Source organism: Phoenix dactylifera, chromosome 9, assembly GCF_051530095.1.
Source record: "Phoenix dactylifera cultivar Ajwa chromosome 9, Ajwa_hap1_PhDact_Kaust_v1.1, whole genome shotgun sequence".
In the NCBI taxonomy this organism is placed as follows: domain Eukaryota; kingdom Viridiplantae; phylum Streptophyta; class Magnoliopsida; order Arecales; family Arecaceae; genus Phoenix; species Phoenix dactylifera.
Window position 1 is genome coordinate 14,061,323 of NC_143198.1, and position 18,695 is coordinate 14,080,017.

Here is an 18,695-nt window from a genome sequence, read left to right on the forward strand (position 1 = left end):
ATATGAAAATATTTTTGGTTTTTTGTTTAATTTTAGAAAGTTAAAATCTTTGAATGAAGATGATTTGTAAAAGTGTTGTCTTAATCTTGAAAACTTTTTAAAGCATGGTGAATATTCTGATATTGATGGCATTGATCTGTTTTCAAAGTTAAAAATTTTAAAAAAAAATTTACAAACAGAAACTAGTACCCCTATTGATATTTTAAGTTTATAAAAAAAACAGATTCTTTTCCAAATACATGTATTGCATATAGGATATTATTAACAATACCTGTAACAGTTGCTTTTGCTGAAAGAAGTTTTTCAAAATTAAAGTTGATAAAATCTTATTTGCGATCAACTATATCACAAGAAAGATTAAATAGATTAGTTATATTATCGATTGAAAATAGTATTTTAATGGATCTTGAGTATAAAAGTTTAATTAGTAATTTTGCTTCTCAAAAAGCTAGACGAATTATTTTTAAATAAAAATTTTAAAATATTTTTATACTTATTAAAAAAATTATTATTTAAATAATAATAAAAAAGGTCTCTTCTAATGAGTTCGCCTAAGGCCCCCAAATGTATTGGGCCACCCCTGGCTCGAAATAGGGGAGGAAGTATGGACAATGGAGAGAGAATGGGAATTGTGAGACATAAGTAAAGAGAGAGTGGATAAATGGGTTTGGGTCAAACACTCTAGCCTTGATGGGAGAGTGTACACTAGAGCATACTGCTTTTATTTGAATATTTTATCGGTGAAATTTTATTTAACCCGTAGCCAAATCTCATTGATAACATAAGCTCCTTTTTGGGTGCGTCATATGGTTCTGTGTAAAATGATGTTTAACTACAGTTGTTTTTGACCCTGGCCCATGTACAGCATAATAACTACACTAATGGATCTTGCTTGCTAGTTTATAACAGGTATTACTGTATTTTCTTTTTCCAGTTATTTATTCTAGCATTTCCCCTTGCTAGTTTATAACATGTATTAACGATTTGTGGTCAGACAGATTGGTGATTAATGACAAATGGAGCTCTGTGTTCTTATGCTTAGTTGCAGGCATCTGGATGGCCGATTGCTGTGGATGATTGTGTTGGGGGCTACGTGATTTCTAATTCTTTAATTCATCTCTGTGGTGCGTATAATTTGCATCTTTTGCTCCTAAAGGCAATATCAGTTTAGATTTGTCCATTCCAGTGAAGCATTCAAACATGTAATGGTTGTTGAGTGAGAAAAGTTGATTCTTTTTTTATCTAATGGTGAAGTCATTTACCTCGTACACATTCATGGCCTCACCATTCTCATTCAGTTATGGCAATATGGAGACATTTGATAGATGCACTGACAGAAGTTATTCAGTTGTACAGATTGTGGACAGTACTTAGGGCAGCCTGCATAACAGCATAAGCGTTGACTAACACAATCTGACAGAATGTTTGCAGCCAGCTACCTGTGGCATGTTTTAGCGTATATATAATGGTTGATTTGCTCAATTCAGAAGTTTTTCGTCAACTAATCTAGCTGCCCAGTTTAGAAAACTCTCTGCACTTAATTTTGCAGATGATAAAGTGCTGTTTTATGACGAGATCTCTCATGTCCTTGTACATAGCAGTTGATGTATCTTATTTTGGTCTCCACGGCAAGCAACTAAATGGTCCAAAATATTTGTACATTTGAATCATTCGATAAGGTTCTGTTTAGATCTGAACTTGGCCTATGAGGAAATGCAAGATGGTAGCTCTGCAAATAATAAAATCAATGGCTGAAGTTGCAATAAAATTTTAACTATCCTATCGGTTTGTCAGCAAGTCAAAATGTTCATTGGAAAATCAGCAGGTAAATAACCCGGGTGTTCCATCTCCCAATTACTAGGCGGGTGCATCAACAACTTAGGTACATGAGAAGTGATTTTATAGCCTCATCTGAAAATCTGGAAGACCTGATGGCCTGTAACCAAGCATCGTAAAGAATGTTCCTAGGTGTTGATGTTTCATAATGAAACGTTGAGACAAATTTTACTGGAACTACCCAATGACAGTTGCCAGTGTAATTATCCATAACAGATGCAGAAGGATGCAATTTAGCTCCAGTCAGTTAGAAGCATCGCAAAATTTTTAGACATGCATTTGAGAATATAGCAATAAATCAATGTACACGTCCGTGCGACTCTGATAATGCTTGTGGTTATTGCACCCAATATTTTCAAGTGCATCACAGACCAAAAAAAAACTAAAATGTAGAACCCGACTCTCATGTGCATTGCAGTACATAGCCTTCTAATATTCTAATAAAATGTTATATGGGTAAAGTAACGTATATATTACACGGACTGATAGGAGGGCGCATCACCCAACGCTTCTAATCGTACATTACACACAGGGCATCAGATTTTAAATTGACAGAAAGAAAAATAATGTGTTGAGATGCAGCACATTCACTGATGGTTACACGAATTTGTTGGCTCCTGTGTCTGTGATTTAACCCGATATACCTTGCTTATCTGCTGCTGCTGCTGCTTATCATACAAGCCCCTGGTGGATATCTCTTGCCTGCCAAATCCGCCCACATAACCCCTTGTTGGTTGCCTACCAGTCCAGTTCGTAGGCACTTGTATGTGAAATCCATCCATAAAACCACTTGTCTGTTTACCAATCCAGTTAATTGGCGGCAACGGTGGTGGTGGCCCTGCATTCTGGATGCGCTGCTGATGATTTGGCCAGTATCGAGCATTTGGCATCCTTGGATGTGACCGGAATCTTAGCCCCTCTTCAATTGTCGGATTAGGTAACCCTGTACTAATGTTCGAATGGTCTTGAAAATTTGATTTCTGCATCCTGAAGTTCTGACTACATCCTTGGAAATCAGAAGCAAACTGAGACAGCCTAGGATTTGAGAAACCTTGTATGTTACAGCTAGGAGGGTTATAGGTAGAAGACCGATAATACTCTTTGTCCTCCATGAAACCTCTTTCATATCCCAATGGTCCAGCAGGTCTGGGCTTGTTAACACCCTGTGCAGCATTCCTACAGGGTGTCTCAAGCAATCTTCCAGTGTTGTTGGATTTGATTTGTAAAGAATTTTTAACCAGACGATGTGCCGCTTCTCCTAAAACATGGCCGGAGAGCGTTCCAGGCACCTGTAGCCTGGCAAAAAGTAGTTCAATTTCACATCAAGTTTTCAAAATAAAACTGAAGATACTTCTAACTTAGTTGTTTTGGTGAAATATGCAGGGGCTAGTCCGTGTTTCAAAATGGTGGATGCGGTCTATTGACCACATTGGATTTTCTATACATGGTTATTATCAAGGTTCACTGTACCGGTGTCGGACCCGTACCGGTGCTACGATATAAAATTTCTTTGGCATATCGAGAATCGGTATGCCGCCGGTGCCAGTACCGGTACCGAACCGGTATAGTACGGTACGCTCGGTACCTTTCAGTACGGTATGGTACGATATATCATGGTTATTATATACGATCACACTAGATCTAGGCTGAAAAAGGCAGTCCACTTAGCATGCGCAACTGCATAACTGACCTACATAGCATTTTGTAATTGCATATACAGCTTGCCTAAGCTAATGATTAGGTTTAATGTGGATTTCAAGTGGGCCTAACATATATATGTATAAATAATATCCATATATTAATTATGTGATAACTATTGCTATTAGGTATTAGATACCAAGTAGCAAGCACTAATTATTAGTTGTTATCTATAGTAGAGTTGCTATTATTTATCAAAAAAATATTACTATCAATAATACTGTTTTTATTATACTTAATATATTTTATTTATTTTAAATAGTTAAAAAATAGTAGCCAGATATTCATATGAGACCTACATACCTCCTATGCACCATGCGGTCCCCTGACCACCCACACACTGCAACTGTTTTCAGGACACTGGCAAGGCATCAAGGTGCTGAAAGGAGGACTTCACAAGTTATCTTGGTACTTAGCTGGTAGTTGAGGAGCTTTCTTTTGTTATTGTTTTAATAGAAGCTTAAATGGTGAAATGGTCCTAAAAACTTGTTTTTTGAGAAAAATAATAAACTTTTTGGTGCGGATACCAGTACCAGATCACCGGTCATTTGGGTCTACAGTCGCTGTAGGAGGATGGTCCAGCCAGTTTTGTTATGGTTAGAGTGATTTTGCTTTATGTTGATAGCCTTTGGGCTTATTTAGGCATTCTGTTATCTTTGAGGGTCTTTGTGAGAGTTTCTTTATAGAGGTCTTTTTTTGGCATTTTGGGTCTTACATATATGTTAGACCATAAGCTTGTATGGGGTATGCTATAAATGAAAATTTGATTCCCTTCCTTTAGCCCTGGTGTGAAACCCGGAGCAAGAGTTAGGCGTGAAGCCTAGTTCCCCTCTTCTCTTCTTTCCTCCTCTCTCCTTCTTCCTCTTCCTTCTGTCCGGCATCACTTTTATTTTAGAGGCATGGTACAAGAGGGTCGTCATATCGGTACATGAGTGAACAGCTATAATTGACGGGGGAGGTGTACGGTGGAACCCAGTCCACAGGCAAGCATGCACCCATCAAGACTACAGCATCATCCCTATAAAAGTGAAGACTGACATAGGTTGACCTAGCAAGATGAGTGATCCAGAGAATGAAGAGATACCTCTCTCTAGCTTGCTGACGACGTCCGTTACTGTCTTCATGCCATAATACAGGGAAAGGTTTGATGTCTTGAGGTTTCAAAACCTGTGAAAATGCAGGGTTCACTTTAGTTTGCCAATATATCTGAATTCTTGTCACAGGATAGCGGGATTCTTTAAAAAGGCTGTTTCAAATTCAAATCCCAGCATTCTGAAGCAGAAGCAGCTAGAGGTAACAAGCCACAAGTTTAACACATGGTAGACTATAACAGTATATGGATTAAGGATGCATCTATAATGAGTGCATACAGCATTTGATTGAAATCTGGGTAGCAGCAATGGAACACAATACGTACTCCATACCCATTAATTTGCTTATACATCATTATCATGGCAGTAACATTTGGTCCAAAGACAGGCAGGCCATTAAAGTTGATTAAAAAGAAAAAAAACAATCTGTTATAAGAAAAGAAGTGCTACAGCTTTGAGCTAACAATCAATAGTTGGCACAACACCTATCATTCATTTTTTCAATGCTCAAAATAGCAAGCTCTAAAAACTGAAACACAAAACACTTCCATGTGTGCATGCGCAGTTGCATCGGTCGGGTACGCAACTTCTACAGGCAGAAGGTCAAAATACAAATGCAAAAAAAAGCGTAAATAGTTTTATAATGTTAACCTGGGAGCCAATAACTTCAACCTCGATTAAGAAACTACAAGATTTAACAATAGAAACCTTCTAGATGACCCGATAATAATGTTATTAAAATCACATCCACTGTGAGACTGCCTAATAAAGTTACTAAACTAAGCCCAGATTTTGAACTACTGAATGTTGATCCAGTTCTGGAGACCATCCATCCTTGTCCCAATTTTTTTCAGAAAAAAAAAAAAAAGAAAAGAAAACCATGAGTCTGATCCCAACCATCCATGATATGTACATGCAACATCCTTCACTATAATTTGGTATCATTAGGAAATGCCCAACCAAAGAAAACAGTAAAAGCATTTAAAAGAAGGTGCAGGTGCTGGTACAGGATGTGTACAAAATTTTAATGGAGGTGCAACAATGAAAGTAGAAATTTCAAATCAACAGCATGCATCAAGGCACTTGATAACGATCAAGAATTTTATTGCTCAACTCTTTAGCTTCATAGTACCCAACATTAGGATAAAAACAATTAATGCATTTCTAAAAGTACTGCCCTTTTAGAATCTAATTTGATTGTGGCTATTGATCAAAAACTCCCACCAGCATGGAAATAAAATAATTGCATTTAAACAAAGTTACAACACAACCATATTGAGGAACCCTTCAATTGACAACCTATGACATTTTTAAAAATAAAGAGCATCAAAGATAATTTTCAATTCTCGTAAATTGAAAGCTACGAGCCACTTTATTCCTCGTAATTTTTCTATGCATTTATTGCAAAAGTTCCTCCAAACTTCATTGTATTTTGCAACAACAAAACACTTATTCATCTTTCCCCATTAGGCCAAAAGCATTCCTACTCCATCACCTTCTCCACCCTTTAGAATTTTTTATGGTTAGACTTCGATTTTCTTGGACAATCTGACTTATAAATTTGCAATATGGTGCAACTCCTTGGAATCTTCCATATAAAAAAAAATCAATAAGAAACTTTTGTAATGATGAGGAGTAGATGATGGTCAACTTTTGTGCAGAGTAGCGGCTCTGACCCTTTGTTATCTATTTTATTAGATCTAAGTGACATAGGACATATAGAATAGGGATTCTTCTGGTCAGCCTTTAAAGAGAGTTTAACTTGAAAATTTGTGATTCCAAAAAGTAAGAATGCATAAGAGCGAACTTCTACTGACGGATCAAAAGGGGCAATACAAATGATATATAAGTCTTGATTGGACCCGAATTCATGTAAGCTGAAGCGGCCCGAACCGCCCAGTTCCGGCCGTACAGGCCGAAACAACATGGGACCGGGTCGGTTCGGCTGTGGAATTCGGAACCCACCCCCAAACCGAACGGTTCAGAGTGGAACAGGTGCGAACTGGGCGGTTCACACCAATTCGAACCGACTCCCACTCCCCTTCCCTTTTTAAGTAGTGGAAAGGCCTAAGAAGGCTTCCCAGACCTTTCTTCACAGTTTTTTCAAATCCCCCCCAAGCCAAAAGACACGTTGATTTCAACGATTCAAGGAGGATCCAACCCAAAACAAAGTATATTTCCCCTCCCCTCCTCACTTCCTCCTCTCTCTTTTTTCAACACCATAAAATGTCGAAAAATTTTCAAACTAAGGGGAGGTCATTGCCAAAATTTTCGATTGACATGATTTCATGATATGTTGTAGATCTATAGATGATCTACACAATCCCACTAAAATCTTTAATTTTCGAATTATATATATATTTTTAAATTAAAAATATTTTTGGATAAAAAATAAAAAAAAATTAAAATTCAAAAAATAACTGTAAATTAGAAGATTATTTAAGGGCATGCAAGCTACTCTCCAGCTAAATTTGGTGTCCATTTATTCAAATTTTGACGTGATCATGCGCATAGTGGCCTAGGCCTAAATTTAAAAAAAAGTTTGAGAAATAAGTAACCTTTGAAGCATACCCACAGCTTAAAAAAATATATGTAGCAAAAAAAAACGTCTAACACAAAAGTTCCTCAACGACCGTGTATATATTCACTACAATCTAAGATTGAGACTAAAGTGCATTCAGGAGAAAGTAGAGCTGAAGTACACGGATTCGGTCCACAATGCTTTGATTGATGATGAGAATGATCTTATGATCGAATGGCTTGTAGGTCAACAACAGGACCCAGAACTTAATAAGCCGAGATTGCCTCTACAACTGGCCAATTTCGTAACCAACGAGACTAGGATGGATTTAAGATAATGGGCAGATCGCAATATTTCACACATCCTTGCAGTTGATCAGCCATAGCCACCGGAGTCACTAGGGAGCCGGTCATCACATGACTGCTTGTCCGAGACATTCTTCCAAAGATATGATCGAGAGTTGCTTAGACGAAGCTACCACGCTATCCAATCGACTCAGTCAAGAGGGCAACATCCATCCAGCATCAGGCAAAGAGGGGCACAAAGGAAAAACAGGCAGCTACTCAGCGCAACAAAAAAGAAAAAAGAAAGACAGTTGCAGCCCCAATAAAGAGTATGGAAGAGTCAATTCCCTCATATTCAAAGACCAAGAAGAGCGGCAATGATAGTTCTAAGAGTCATGGATCTGGTAGCTAAACTAGAGGACATTAGACCACCATTTATGAGATATAGTCGCAAGGTGGTCTTCAATCCACCGGTGAGTTCCAATTTATACATGCCACATAAGGTAGGGATCACGATGCACGATCTGGTAGAGCAGGATACGATTACATATAGAAGACGAACTCCTCGAGATCCTTCAAGAGGTGTCACGATGCAGCTGCAGATGATCTCGCACGTGGAGTAGAATCCATAGACGTATCAAATTTTAAGTTATATGTTGCATTATATTACACACAGACACATGCAATCTATAACTCATACAAATACGGATATGGATATAGTGCGTCTGAGGTATCTTCCGATGGTTACTACTGTGAGTATTGGGCCGCCAGATGGGCCAACCTGGACCAAAGTCGGCAGCCCATCTGGAGGCCACTATCCGTTGCTTCGAGAGGGGAGAAACTGATGTACGGTGGCTCAGTCGTCGAACCCTCCAGAATCCTTCTATTTTCTGACCCCACATCATTATTCCTCCCTCACTATTCTCCTCCTTCAGAGATAGAGCTTCCTGAATGAACGTCTGTGTCGACGGAGAAGGTGCTCGTGACTCCTCCCCAAAGCTAGGTAAGCTCCCAACCACCTTAGTTTTCCTCTTCCCAACCTTCTTCCCTCCCAATTTACTTGGGATAACAAAGAGAGAGAGAGAGAAAGCAAGAAAGAAAGAAAGAAAGAGGGGAAGAAGGAAGCGAAGGCTCACCTATGTGCGGCCATCGTAGGCATCGCGGGGAGTAGCCGCGGACGTCGCGGGAGCCGTCGGCCTCGTCTCGGCCGCAGGCACTGCCGACCTCAGGCCGGTCCCCTCCCAAGCTTGCCTTCCTTCGCGGGAGAAAAAAGAGAGGAAAAGAGAAGAAGAAAAGGAAAGGAAGAAGAGAGGAGAGGAAAAGAGAGGGGGAGAGCTACGGGAAGAAGAAAAAAAAAGGAAACAGGGAAGCTTCAGAAAGAAACAGGAAGAAGGAAAGAAAGAGAAAAGAAAAAGAAGAAAAAGAGAGAAAAAGAGAGGAAAAGAAAGAAAGAAAAGAAGAAAAGAAAAGAAAAAGAAGAGCAAGAAAAGGAAAAAAAAGAGGCGGCGGCCAAACTGGGCCAAGCTTGTACTCTGTTCATTGCGGGCCTAACTTGGGCCCAGTTCAACCATGTTGGGCCCAGTTAGGTCGTACCCTTTGTGGGCCCAACTTGGGCTCAGCCAACCCTTGTTAGGCCCTATTTGGGCCGTACCCATTGTGGGCCCAACTTGGGCTCAGTTCAGCCATGTGGGACCCTGTTGAACCGAAACTAGTATTTTTGGTTTTGCTTAGCCCTGAAATTAACAAAAAAATTTATTATATTTAAACAGGTGCACTTGATCTGTTTGTTTGAAGTAGGATTTAAGCAAGAAAAGGTAAGTAACTTAATGCTTCAAGTGTATTTTATAAATTACTGATAAAATAATTAATGTTGATTAAATCCCAACGTTTTTTTGCACTTAGTAAAATGGGTCGGGCATGTTAAATACTATTTGAAAATTTTGTTATATGCTATGAAATATGTAAAATTTGACTAAGTTATTTATTTTGTATGTATGTATTTCCAGCATGGTTATATTCTGGCCCCGCTAATGGAGATTATTCATTGGCCCTGTCGACTAATATCTGTGAGAGACGGGTTTCAATACCGTACCACCGGTGATTAGAATAGTGGTATTTTGACACCGTACCACCGGTGTTTAATAATAGTCGTGCTTGGCACTTTATGTGACCCATACCACTAGGTTTCGTGGCCGTAGCCTATTTATGTTGGAATTATGGTATCAGTGTTTTTCTGAAACAAAATGTTTAATAAATTTCAAAAATTAGAATGCTTATTGTGATTTATTTCTCAGTCATTATCTTGTATTTTAATCAAGGTCCGCCGTACCGAATCTGGTAGGCATACCAGTTGCCTACCGGACCGGTACGGTTCCGGTTCGTACCATGCTTCGGGCGGTACAAACCGGAAAGCTCTTCCCTGCCGGAGCCAGGGAAGAAAAAGAGAACCAGAGAGAGCGCGGGAAAGAAAGGGAGGGAGCCCACCTTCGGCCGCCATCGGAAAGCCGCGGAGGGGCGTCGGAGGCCGGTGGGGGGCGGCGGAGCCCGGCGGGGGGCGGGGGAACCCGCGGGGGTGCGGCGGAAGCGGAGGCCGAGGTCGCGGCCGCATCCACTGTTTCGAAAGAAACAGAGGACGCGGCCGTGGTTTTAAATTTGGAGATTTTAAGTAAAGTCGGCAAATCGGTTGCCGACTTCACTTAAAATTCCTAAATTAAAAACCGCGGCCTCCGCAGCGCCCCCGCGGGTTCCACCGTCCCCCGCCGGGCTCCGCCGCCCCCCACCAGCCTCCGACGCCCCTCCGCGGCTTTCCGATGGCAGCCGAAGGTGGTCTCCCTCCCTCTCTTCCCCACGCTCTCTTTTTCTCTTCGTCTTCTTCGTCTCCGGCATGGAACCGGCCTATACTGGTTTCCACGGCTTTGGCGTATCGGTAGCTGGCCGGACCGATTTGTACCGGCTCGTACCAGCCGGTATAGGCCGGTTCGGCATACCATGATTTTAATTAAACATTTGATATGCTCTGACCCAAATTGGGGTATTATGTTACTTACTGGGCTAGTGTAGATCATTATCCTATTTTATTTGTTTTTCAGATCTAGAAACTTAATCGCACGGAGTTGGGGAGTGCGATAGATTTTGAAAGTTTTTGTTAAAATTAGAATTGTGGTTAGTCTAACTAAAATATTTGAATTACTGCAAATTTTGAAAAACTTGTTAGATTGTTTTGTATATATATTAATGTTTAAGTAAATTTTAAAGCATTTGTAATAGAATTGATATAATCAGCTGCCTTGCACACCGGTACGGTCCATCGTACGGGCGTGCGGTGTCTGTCGCGCTTCAGGCTCGGGGCGTGAACTATCCTGCATAGCTAGGGAGCATCTTACGGATCAAATTTTGCTGCCAGCAATTCCTCCACATCATATAATCAACTAGAGGACACCGCTTAAAGCCAGAGCTTCAATGAGAGATCCAAGACTGGTTATAACCTAGAGCGCGTTCTTTATGAGATAAGCGTACATGATTACAATGCCACTTGGTTAGAGAGATAGACTGATGTGCCTCCTGATTATACTAATGATCCAGATATCTACGAGAGACATCGTCACTCGAGATTTTGGATATCGGTATGTATGTTGTACTTTAAATATATATAATTCATTGTATCATTTTATATTTTGTATCTCATTAATTGATTTTAGGATATTTCATATTGTTTCTTCTAGCAAGCAACATCTTCCTAATCATTTTAAGTTTTGTATCACTCTAAAACATCAACAGACATTATTTAGAATGTATCGGAATCATAGAAATATCAAAAAATATTAAATTATACTTAAAATCATTGAAAAAATTAAGAAAAAATTAAAAAAAAATGATTACCATTAATTCAAACCCAAAAAACATTAAAAAAATGGTGTGCTGGTTCTTTGCATACTATATCAATACAGTACCGAACTAGTACTGTACCGAATCCGCCGCCGACCGTTACAGGTCCCGGTACCAGTTCAGCGGACCTTGCATGCAAATGTAAGTGTTTGTAGGGGGTCGAATGCTATATAGGGTCTAGGAGCATGTTCTAGCATGAGCCACCACGACACGAGTGATCAAGAAGAAAAGAAAAATCAGCATAGTACTAGCAAGCTATTACCTATATTCTAATTATAACTTGGCATAAGTTTTGTTTTTCAATTTTGCAGTACAAATTTATTTTCTTCTATATAATTGCTTACATGATTTTCCTTACAAGTATGACTAAAAAAATTACGTCCAATATCTACCTCTCGGTCCTTCATAGGCAATATGCAAGGTGGCACCATGAAGAAAAGGAAGAAGAGGAAGAAAAAGGGAAGCAGCAGGCGCATCCCTTGTTTCTGCTGAACCGGCCCAAGAAGGACGACATGCCAAATGGAAGAATCAGGTGGTTGGCTGGTCGTAGCCCTAGTTCTGGCAGTTCTCTCAATCAGAAAGTGGGATTCCTAACCCACCTCTTTCTCTTGATATCTGCCTATCTCCCCCTTTGTGTCTTTCTCCCTTTAGGCCACAAATCTCCAAATCGTGATCACAGTAGATGCTGAGTTATAAATGTGATCAGGCAAGCTTTTTCTGCGCTTGCACTTTTTCTCAAGGTTCTAGAGAAAAGGTGTGCTTTTGTAGCCCTTAAGAAAACTGCTTAAGAAAAGGGGCCTCGCGTTGGGGTAAGCAAGGCACATCAATTGGGCTTCGTGTACGCGTTGCGCCTAGGTGCGTCTTTGACAACTCTGGTTATAATAGCAGAGATTTAACCTTGTTCGATGGCAAAAAATGTTTTTGACAAAACCAAGGTGATGGAGATCAACTGTGAAGAAAAAGCAGGGCTGACAAATTTGTAGAAGATGATCACTAATCATGGATCCCATCAAGTACGGAAAAACGTCCAACTAGGAATAATCTTCAGTCAAGATTTCTACGGAATATGAAAGATTCTCTGGTGCAGGATTCCATCAGGTAACATGGTGACGTGATCCAAATAAACAATGTTATCTCCACAAGTACTTCTACCAAGGTTCGCTATAGCAGTGCACACTACCCCATAACGAGCATCCCATACCTTATCGGTACCAAACCGAGATTAGATACGAGGGGCGTACCAAGTGTTGGTGCGCCGAACTGACTGTAGTACCAAACAAACCGATATTGTACCAGCATGGCATCGATACAAGGTTCAATACTGAGATTGCGAACCTTGACCTTTGCCTTTTATTTTTCTTTTTTCTTCCAATTCTAATTTGATTATTCATGACTCCACCACAGGGCCAGCTTCAAGATGGTACCCTGCAACTCCAAGCACTTATCTTTATTCTTTTGCATGAGGCCCCACAACCCTAGCATATTTTTTTTTCCTGAATCCCTTCATTTCTTTTGGTCGTTGGCAATGCACGCATCGCATGTGAGTCCACTAGGATTTGCAGAGATTTTTCTTTTATTTCATTATTTGCTTTCTTAATTTTCTTTTCTATTTGCTAATATTTTCCACTTTAGATGATATAGAGGCTATAAAATCCTAGTAAGGTTTTCATTTCAGATGTCTTCTCGAAAAGAAAGGAATGTAATTTCAAATAGTTGATGAGTTGCTATCATTAACTTATCTGAAGCCATTGATTCTCTATTAGAGCAAAGATCCAATTGCTTGGAGTGAGTCCAAGCTTTACGTTTTCGTTCCACTAGTTATGTAAAAATAGCTACTCTTCTTTATTCTTATCTGTCTTCCCTCCATTAAACTAAATACTGAATCATAATTCTTCAAAATAATATGAAATTCTCTCCTTAAACCCCTCTAGCATTAATATGAAATTCTTTTCTTTAGTTTTAAGCTTTGGATTACAAACTAAACCCTAAATCCCCAATCCCCAGGATAAAATTAATCACCCAATTCAACTTAGAAAATTGACCCTGCTAGTTCATCTTTAAGAAAAACAGAGCTCGACTAATATATGCAGCAACTTAGACGTTCTATCCTAGGATCCCAAAGCCCCATCACCCTAAAATTTTCTTTCCCTAGGCTGCGCTGAATCACTTATCCTTCATTCTGCGCTATTCTGTACTACTGCATATTCATGGCTCATGGTCATCTCTGATTTGATTAAATGTGCATAACTATATCCAGAAAATAAGTCAAGCAAAATGAACCAAAGCTATTGCTGATAACAAACATAGTTTACTGATTGTCGCCAAGCTATCACACAACAATTAGTAAAATAGCACTGCAGAAGTACCTTTGCAGGCATGATCACGCCTTCAGGAGGTTCTGCTATGTGTTTGTGGTGCTGGGGATTAAGATATGTTGCATTCCTACAGAATTTCAGAAATTTATTGCATCTGAGGCTTTGGAAACCAGAAAAAACTATTTTTCTCGGAATGAAACAGGGTAAAAGATTGATTGAAGACTTACAAGACTCTGTTATTTTCAACAGAATTTAACCCTTTGACTAGTGCAGGTACAGATGTGTTATAGTGGTTCCTCTCACATAAACAAAGGAATCCATTCATTCCATTACTGCAAAAATGAAAATATAATGATTAGGGTACGGAGGCCAGGGGGAGGATGGCATGAGAAACAAATGCATATAAAATAGTTCACAGCAAAAAAAAAAAAAAATCGAGAACATAATTGCATAATACATGGCACACCGACCTAACACGTGTGTCAATTGGAATGAAATATAATGGATCTTCTGTTGGTAATGGACACATTTGATATAGTAAAACAACTTGTGCAGCCAATGGATGACTATCATGGACATAAATTATGTCAAACATTATTTTATTTCGAGATTTCTCTTGTTCCTGCAGAAACACTACCAATGCATAAGAATTCGAGTAGATGCGCAGGAAACCAAAAGTTCGTATAACACAAATTCTAAACTTAAAAAAAAATCAATTAATTAAAAGAATCCACATTCCCCACACCGTTAAAGTGTATTCAAGCTTTTTTGTCTCAGCAAGCAACCGTCTCTCATCAATGAATGGCAGTTTTGCAACTCCCTGGTTCCATGAGAATAACAAATATAATCGTCTCTCAAGTCAGAATATCAAAGGCAAAAATCTAAACCAACTGAATACATCCGCATGATTTACCTGCCATGCGAAGCGTTTACCATTCATGTCTATCTCAAAATCTGAAGATGAAAAAGAAAAATTTTTAGACCCCAATAAAATACAATCTGTAATTAAAATAGCATCAAGATGGATAACACATTGAATATAGATTTCAAATTCACAACCGTCAAATCATATAATGAAGACAGTCTGTGCCAAAAAGCAAAGACACCAATTCATAAAACCTACAGAAACTATTTGAAACAATTTTACCTTTGGGATAAAAGGTGCTTAAGGGTGATGCTGGATCAGTCATCAATGCCTTGTAATGCTCAGGCAAGGCACTGGAGCTACAGGAAGAGAAAACCTCATGATTAAAACCACCCTGATGAGCTTCCATGTCTCAAGATAACATCCTTAACAAGAGACAAAAACATGTAGCAACTCAGTTTCTAACCTGGCAGCTGGAAGTGTTCCCATTAGTTGATCAAATGGCTTAAAAGGTTGACCCAGAAAAAACGTAATCTCCAAATCAGCCAATCCTTTGAGATCGGATGCAAAAGGGGCATAATGATATGGGTAGAACCTGAATGGGAGAAGAAAAATTTGCAACCGCTTATGGATTTTAAATCTCAAAGTGCATTAGCACAATTTGTTCAATATTACTGGAAGAGGAGGGAACAGCTTAGTTAAGGTACAGAATTTTATGTGAAGTTTCAGGACTTGCTTAAGCTAGACAAATAAAAATGGAAATCTTAACCAACAAGTCACATCCCATCTATATGGGATCAAAGCCAAAATTGAGGTATAAATATGACTGTAGAGTAGCAGCTCTCATCCTTTTGTCAAGCAATGAAAGGGTACCGAATCCTTATCCTTCTTTGGATAAAAGAGGTGTTTCTGCAACTGATATGATATATGAATTGGACCAAATAAGGATAAACCATTTTGACATGGTATGCGCTTGTCCAATGAAGATCTGAGAACACTCAGCATGGAGAGCTGTTGAAGTTATGCAAAAGGAACAAAGTTAAGATGCCTAACTTTGAATCACCGTTCACCAAAGCTTTGAGAAAGCACCCGCTCTCTCTTCTCCTTCACTCGCTCCTTGCTCATGCTCACTCTCTCCCCTCTTCAACACTGACCAATGCCAAGGCAAGTCTCATCTCTCTCTCACTCCCTCTTCCTCCCTCTCCTTCTCCTCCTTCCCCCTCTCCATGAGCCCCCCTCCCTCTCCCTCCTTTCCTCCCTCTCTCCTCCTCCCCCTCCTCCCTCTTCCACCTTTCTCTGGGCGCTTCTCCCTCCGTTCCTCTCTCCCCCTCCCTTTCCCTCCCACACTCCCTCTCTTCCTCCCTCTCCTCCATCTTCCCCCTCTCTGTAAGACCCATCCCTCTCCCTCCCTCCCTCCCTCTATTTTTTCCCTCTCCTCCCTCTCCCCCTCTTCCTCTCCCTTCCCCTGGTTCAATATACCCCAGCTCGATATGGTACGTACAAGTACTGTACTGAACTGATCGACAGCCAGTACGAGCCCCATTATCGATTCGGCAGACCTTGCTTTAAATATATGAAGGTAGTGAGGAAGAATTCTGGAAAATGTTTCAATAAAATAGTAAGTAGCCCTTGCTTGGAACAATAGAAGAATAAGCTAAATAGTTGGAATATGGCTTGATAGCTTTCATCATGGTTATAAGTAAATGTTGGGGAAAAATTGCATAACTAGTTATTTAGGATTTGGACAAACTTTCAGTAAATAAAATGCAGCCCACAATAGAACAAGGACTTATAATTGACTCAAATACTTAGAATAAGGCTTGACGGTTATCTGTCCAGTTACATATAAGTAAATGTATGAAAAATAAGTATAACTTTTTAGTATCAAAATAACTTACCACTGCCAAGAGCAGACACCTTGGTAGTAATATCTCATAATCCAGCAAAGGCCTTCTACATATTTTTGGACCTGTAAAGCAAGACTATTAATGTACCAAATAAGAAACAAGTTTGTCAACCTAGTCAACAAATCTACCACTCCTAGCTTCACAAGCATAGGCAACATTTTAAAAGGTAGATGGGGCTTGCCATGTGCTCTAGGGAGACATTTGTGGGTGCAAATGTTTGTACTATTTTTCAAAATATATAAAATTAATTAAGATACATAGATATTCAATAACAATAAGAACAGCAACTGCAGCAATGATGACAGCCAATAATTAGTAGTTACTAATTACTGAATACCTAATAAAAATACAACCTCACCATCTGCCTGAACCTACCACCCGGCCTGCATAGGCCTCCATAAGAGTGCACTAACATAAGCAGCCGCACAATGCTAAGGGAGACACTATTAGGTCCATATGCCACAAACCGCATACAATAACCGTAAATAAGGAAAGCAGCATGGTCAAGGGACCACATCCACATTTGTGACTGCATATACTGACTTTTAGAGCACCAAGCACAGGAAAATATCTATTCCTCGACACAACTTTTGGCGATGATTTCATAGCCTGAACTACTATTTGAAGAAAAGGACAAATACAATATCCAACATCTTGTTACGATAACTTAAAAAATTGTCATTCCACTATTGCATCAAATGTTGCTCTACAAATGATAATGTTTCTCTACAGAAAACAAGTCATACATAATTGTCAATGCACAAGTCAAATCCTTTTGGGTTTATACATGTGGATTCATGAAAACATTAAATTACATCAACTTCCCATTATTTGCTATTTGAATGCAGGTCAAAGTCTAGCATATAAAGTTTTGAATTTTGGTAAATCAAAGTGCCTATATTCCATGTTGATGTTGAGGTATGTAAAATCCATACAATTTTAAGACCAGAAAAAACCTTGGGCAATTTTAGATTCATGAAATAAAATCCAAGTTTTATCAGAAGTATCAATGTAACAAGGAAAAGATGTGTGCATATTAGCTTAAGAACAACAAAGTGTTTCAAGAAATTCAGTAAAAAAATTCAAGATTAGTGATAGCAAATGACTCACAACATCTTTCCTGACATCATCAATGGACTTTGGTTCTTCTATATTGAATTTCTCAGCATAGTACCTTTCCTTGTACCCAGGTTCCCCTAACTTTACCTGAAAAAAGGATCATCACAATCAAAATCCACAAAAAGACTGGTTAATGGGGGGACAACGTTCCAACTGCAAGTTCAAATATGTGTTTACTCATGATCACATATGCAGAAAATCAACGTCCTTTTAGCAATCAAACACCATGTACTTTGACTGAATGGTTTATCAAATGCTTTGTATAAAGTTCGAAAAATATAGATCAGCAAGTAAATCAAGTTTATGAAGGCACAAGAATGATTGTAATGATGCCTCCATGAGTATAGCATTAATTTTATCAATCGAAACTGCTCAACTTGTAAAAACACATCTTGCCTTACAAATCAACTTGAGACATAAACTTATGATTGGGACAAATGGGTACTCAATGATTTGGTTGACAAACCATGTGGCAAAAGATGCTAAATTTCCTATAAGATTTCCCTTGCCAAAAATTTGTATTTGGCATGTAGTACAAAAATATATTTAGAGGTTTTAGACTGACTGTCAGAGTGGAGAAAAAAAATTTCAAATAATTTTGGACACGGAAGTGCCTAAGAAGCATCTGAATGCATGAATGTTGCAGCCACTAAAGATCAGTTGAGAATACTAATGAATAGTAGCTTTGCTTTCAGTTTAAATCTGATATTTGGTCTGAATTATGTGCAGTCTGAGGTTTTCTCGCAGCTGATAAGAAAAATAAAAATAAAAAGAAAATAGCTCCAAATCTGCTTCCAGATTTGACTTCGAGAAGAAATCTTGTAGCAGAAATTACATGCAGCATAAAATCTACGATCCAAACAAGATTAAAATTATTCAGCAGAGTACTGCACTATGCAGCAGTCAAGGGACTGCAGAGCGCATGCGTGGTATCCGGGCTGCATATGGGGAGCATATGTGATAAGTATTTTTTTAAGAATATAAAATAAATAATGTATATTAAGTACAATAAAAGCAACAATAATGATATATTCTACGGATAAGGGATATCAATATTAATAACAATGGCAACTAATAATTAGTGTTTATTACTTAGTACTTAATACTACTAATAATAATAGTTGTAACCAAGGTCCGCCGTACCGGTACCGGTCGGCATACCGGTGGCGGCCCG

General features: G+C 39.0%; 1 protein-coding gene across 5 annotated transcripts in view; it reads right to left on the reverse strand.

Annotated features, from left to right (window-relative positions):
- Nucleotides 1–2,244: 2,244 nt before the first annotated feature.
- Nucleotides 2,245–18,695, reverse strand: part of LOC103696973 (5'-3' exoribonuclease 4-like) — a 50,500-nt gene continuing 34,049 nt past the window's right edge. For all 5 annotated transcript variants that reach the window (XM_088704240.2, XM_039117855.3, XM_039117854.3 and 2 more), the window contains 11 exons: nucleotides 17,513–17,608; nucleotides 16,394–16,464; nucleotides 14,962–15,090; nucleotides 14,778–14,854; nucleotides 14,544–14,584; nucleotides 14,376–14,450; nucleotides 14,101–14,252; nucleotides 13,858–13,962; nucleotides 13,682–13,757; nucleotides 4,619–4,701; nucleotides 2,245–3,132 (listed from right to left, as the gene is read on the reverse strand). In XM_088704240.2, coding sequence (XP_088560366.2) covers nucleotides 2,424–3,132; nucleotides 4,619–4,701; nucleotides 13,682–13,757; nucleotides 13,858–13,962; nucleotides 14,101–14,252; nucleotides 14,376–14,450; nucleotides 14,544–14,584; nucleotides 14,778–14,854; nucleotides 14,962–15,090; nucleotides 16,394–16,464; nucleotides 17,513–17,608 — 1,614 coding nt within the window. In that variant the 3' untranslated portion in view covers nucleotides 2,245–2,423. The remainder of the gene's footprint in view (nucleotides 3,133–4,618; nucleotides 4,702–13,681; nucleotides 13,758–13,857; nucleotides 13,963–14,100; nucleotides 14,253–14,375; nucleotides 14,451–14,543; nucleotides 14,585–14,777; nucleotides 14,855–14,961; nucleotides 15,091–16,393; nucleotides 16,465–17,512; nucleotides 17,609–18,695) is intronic.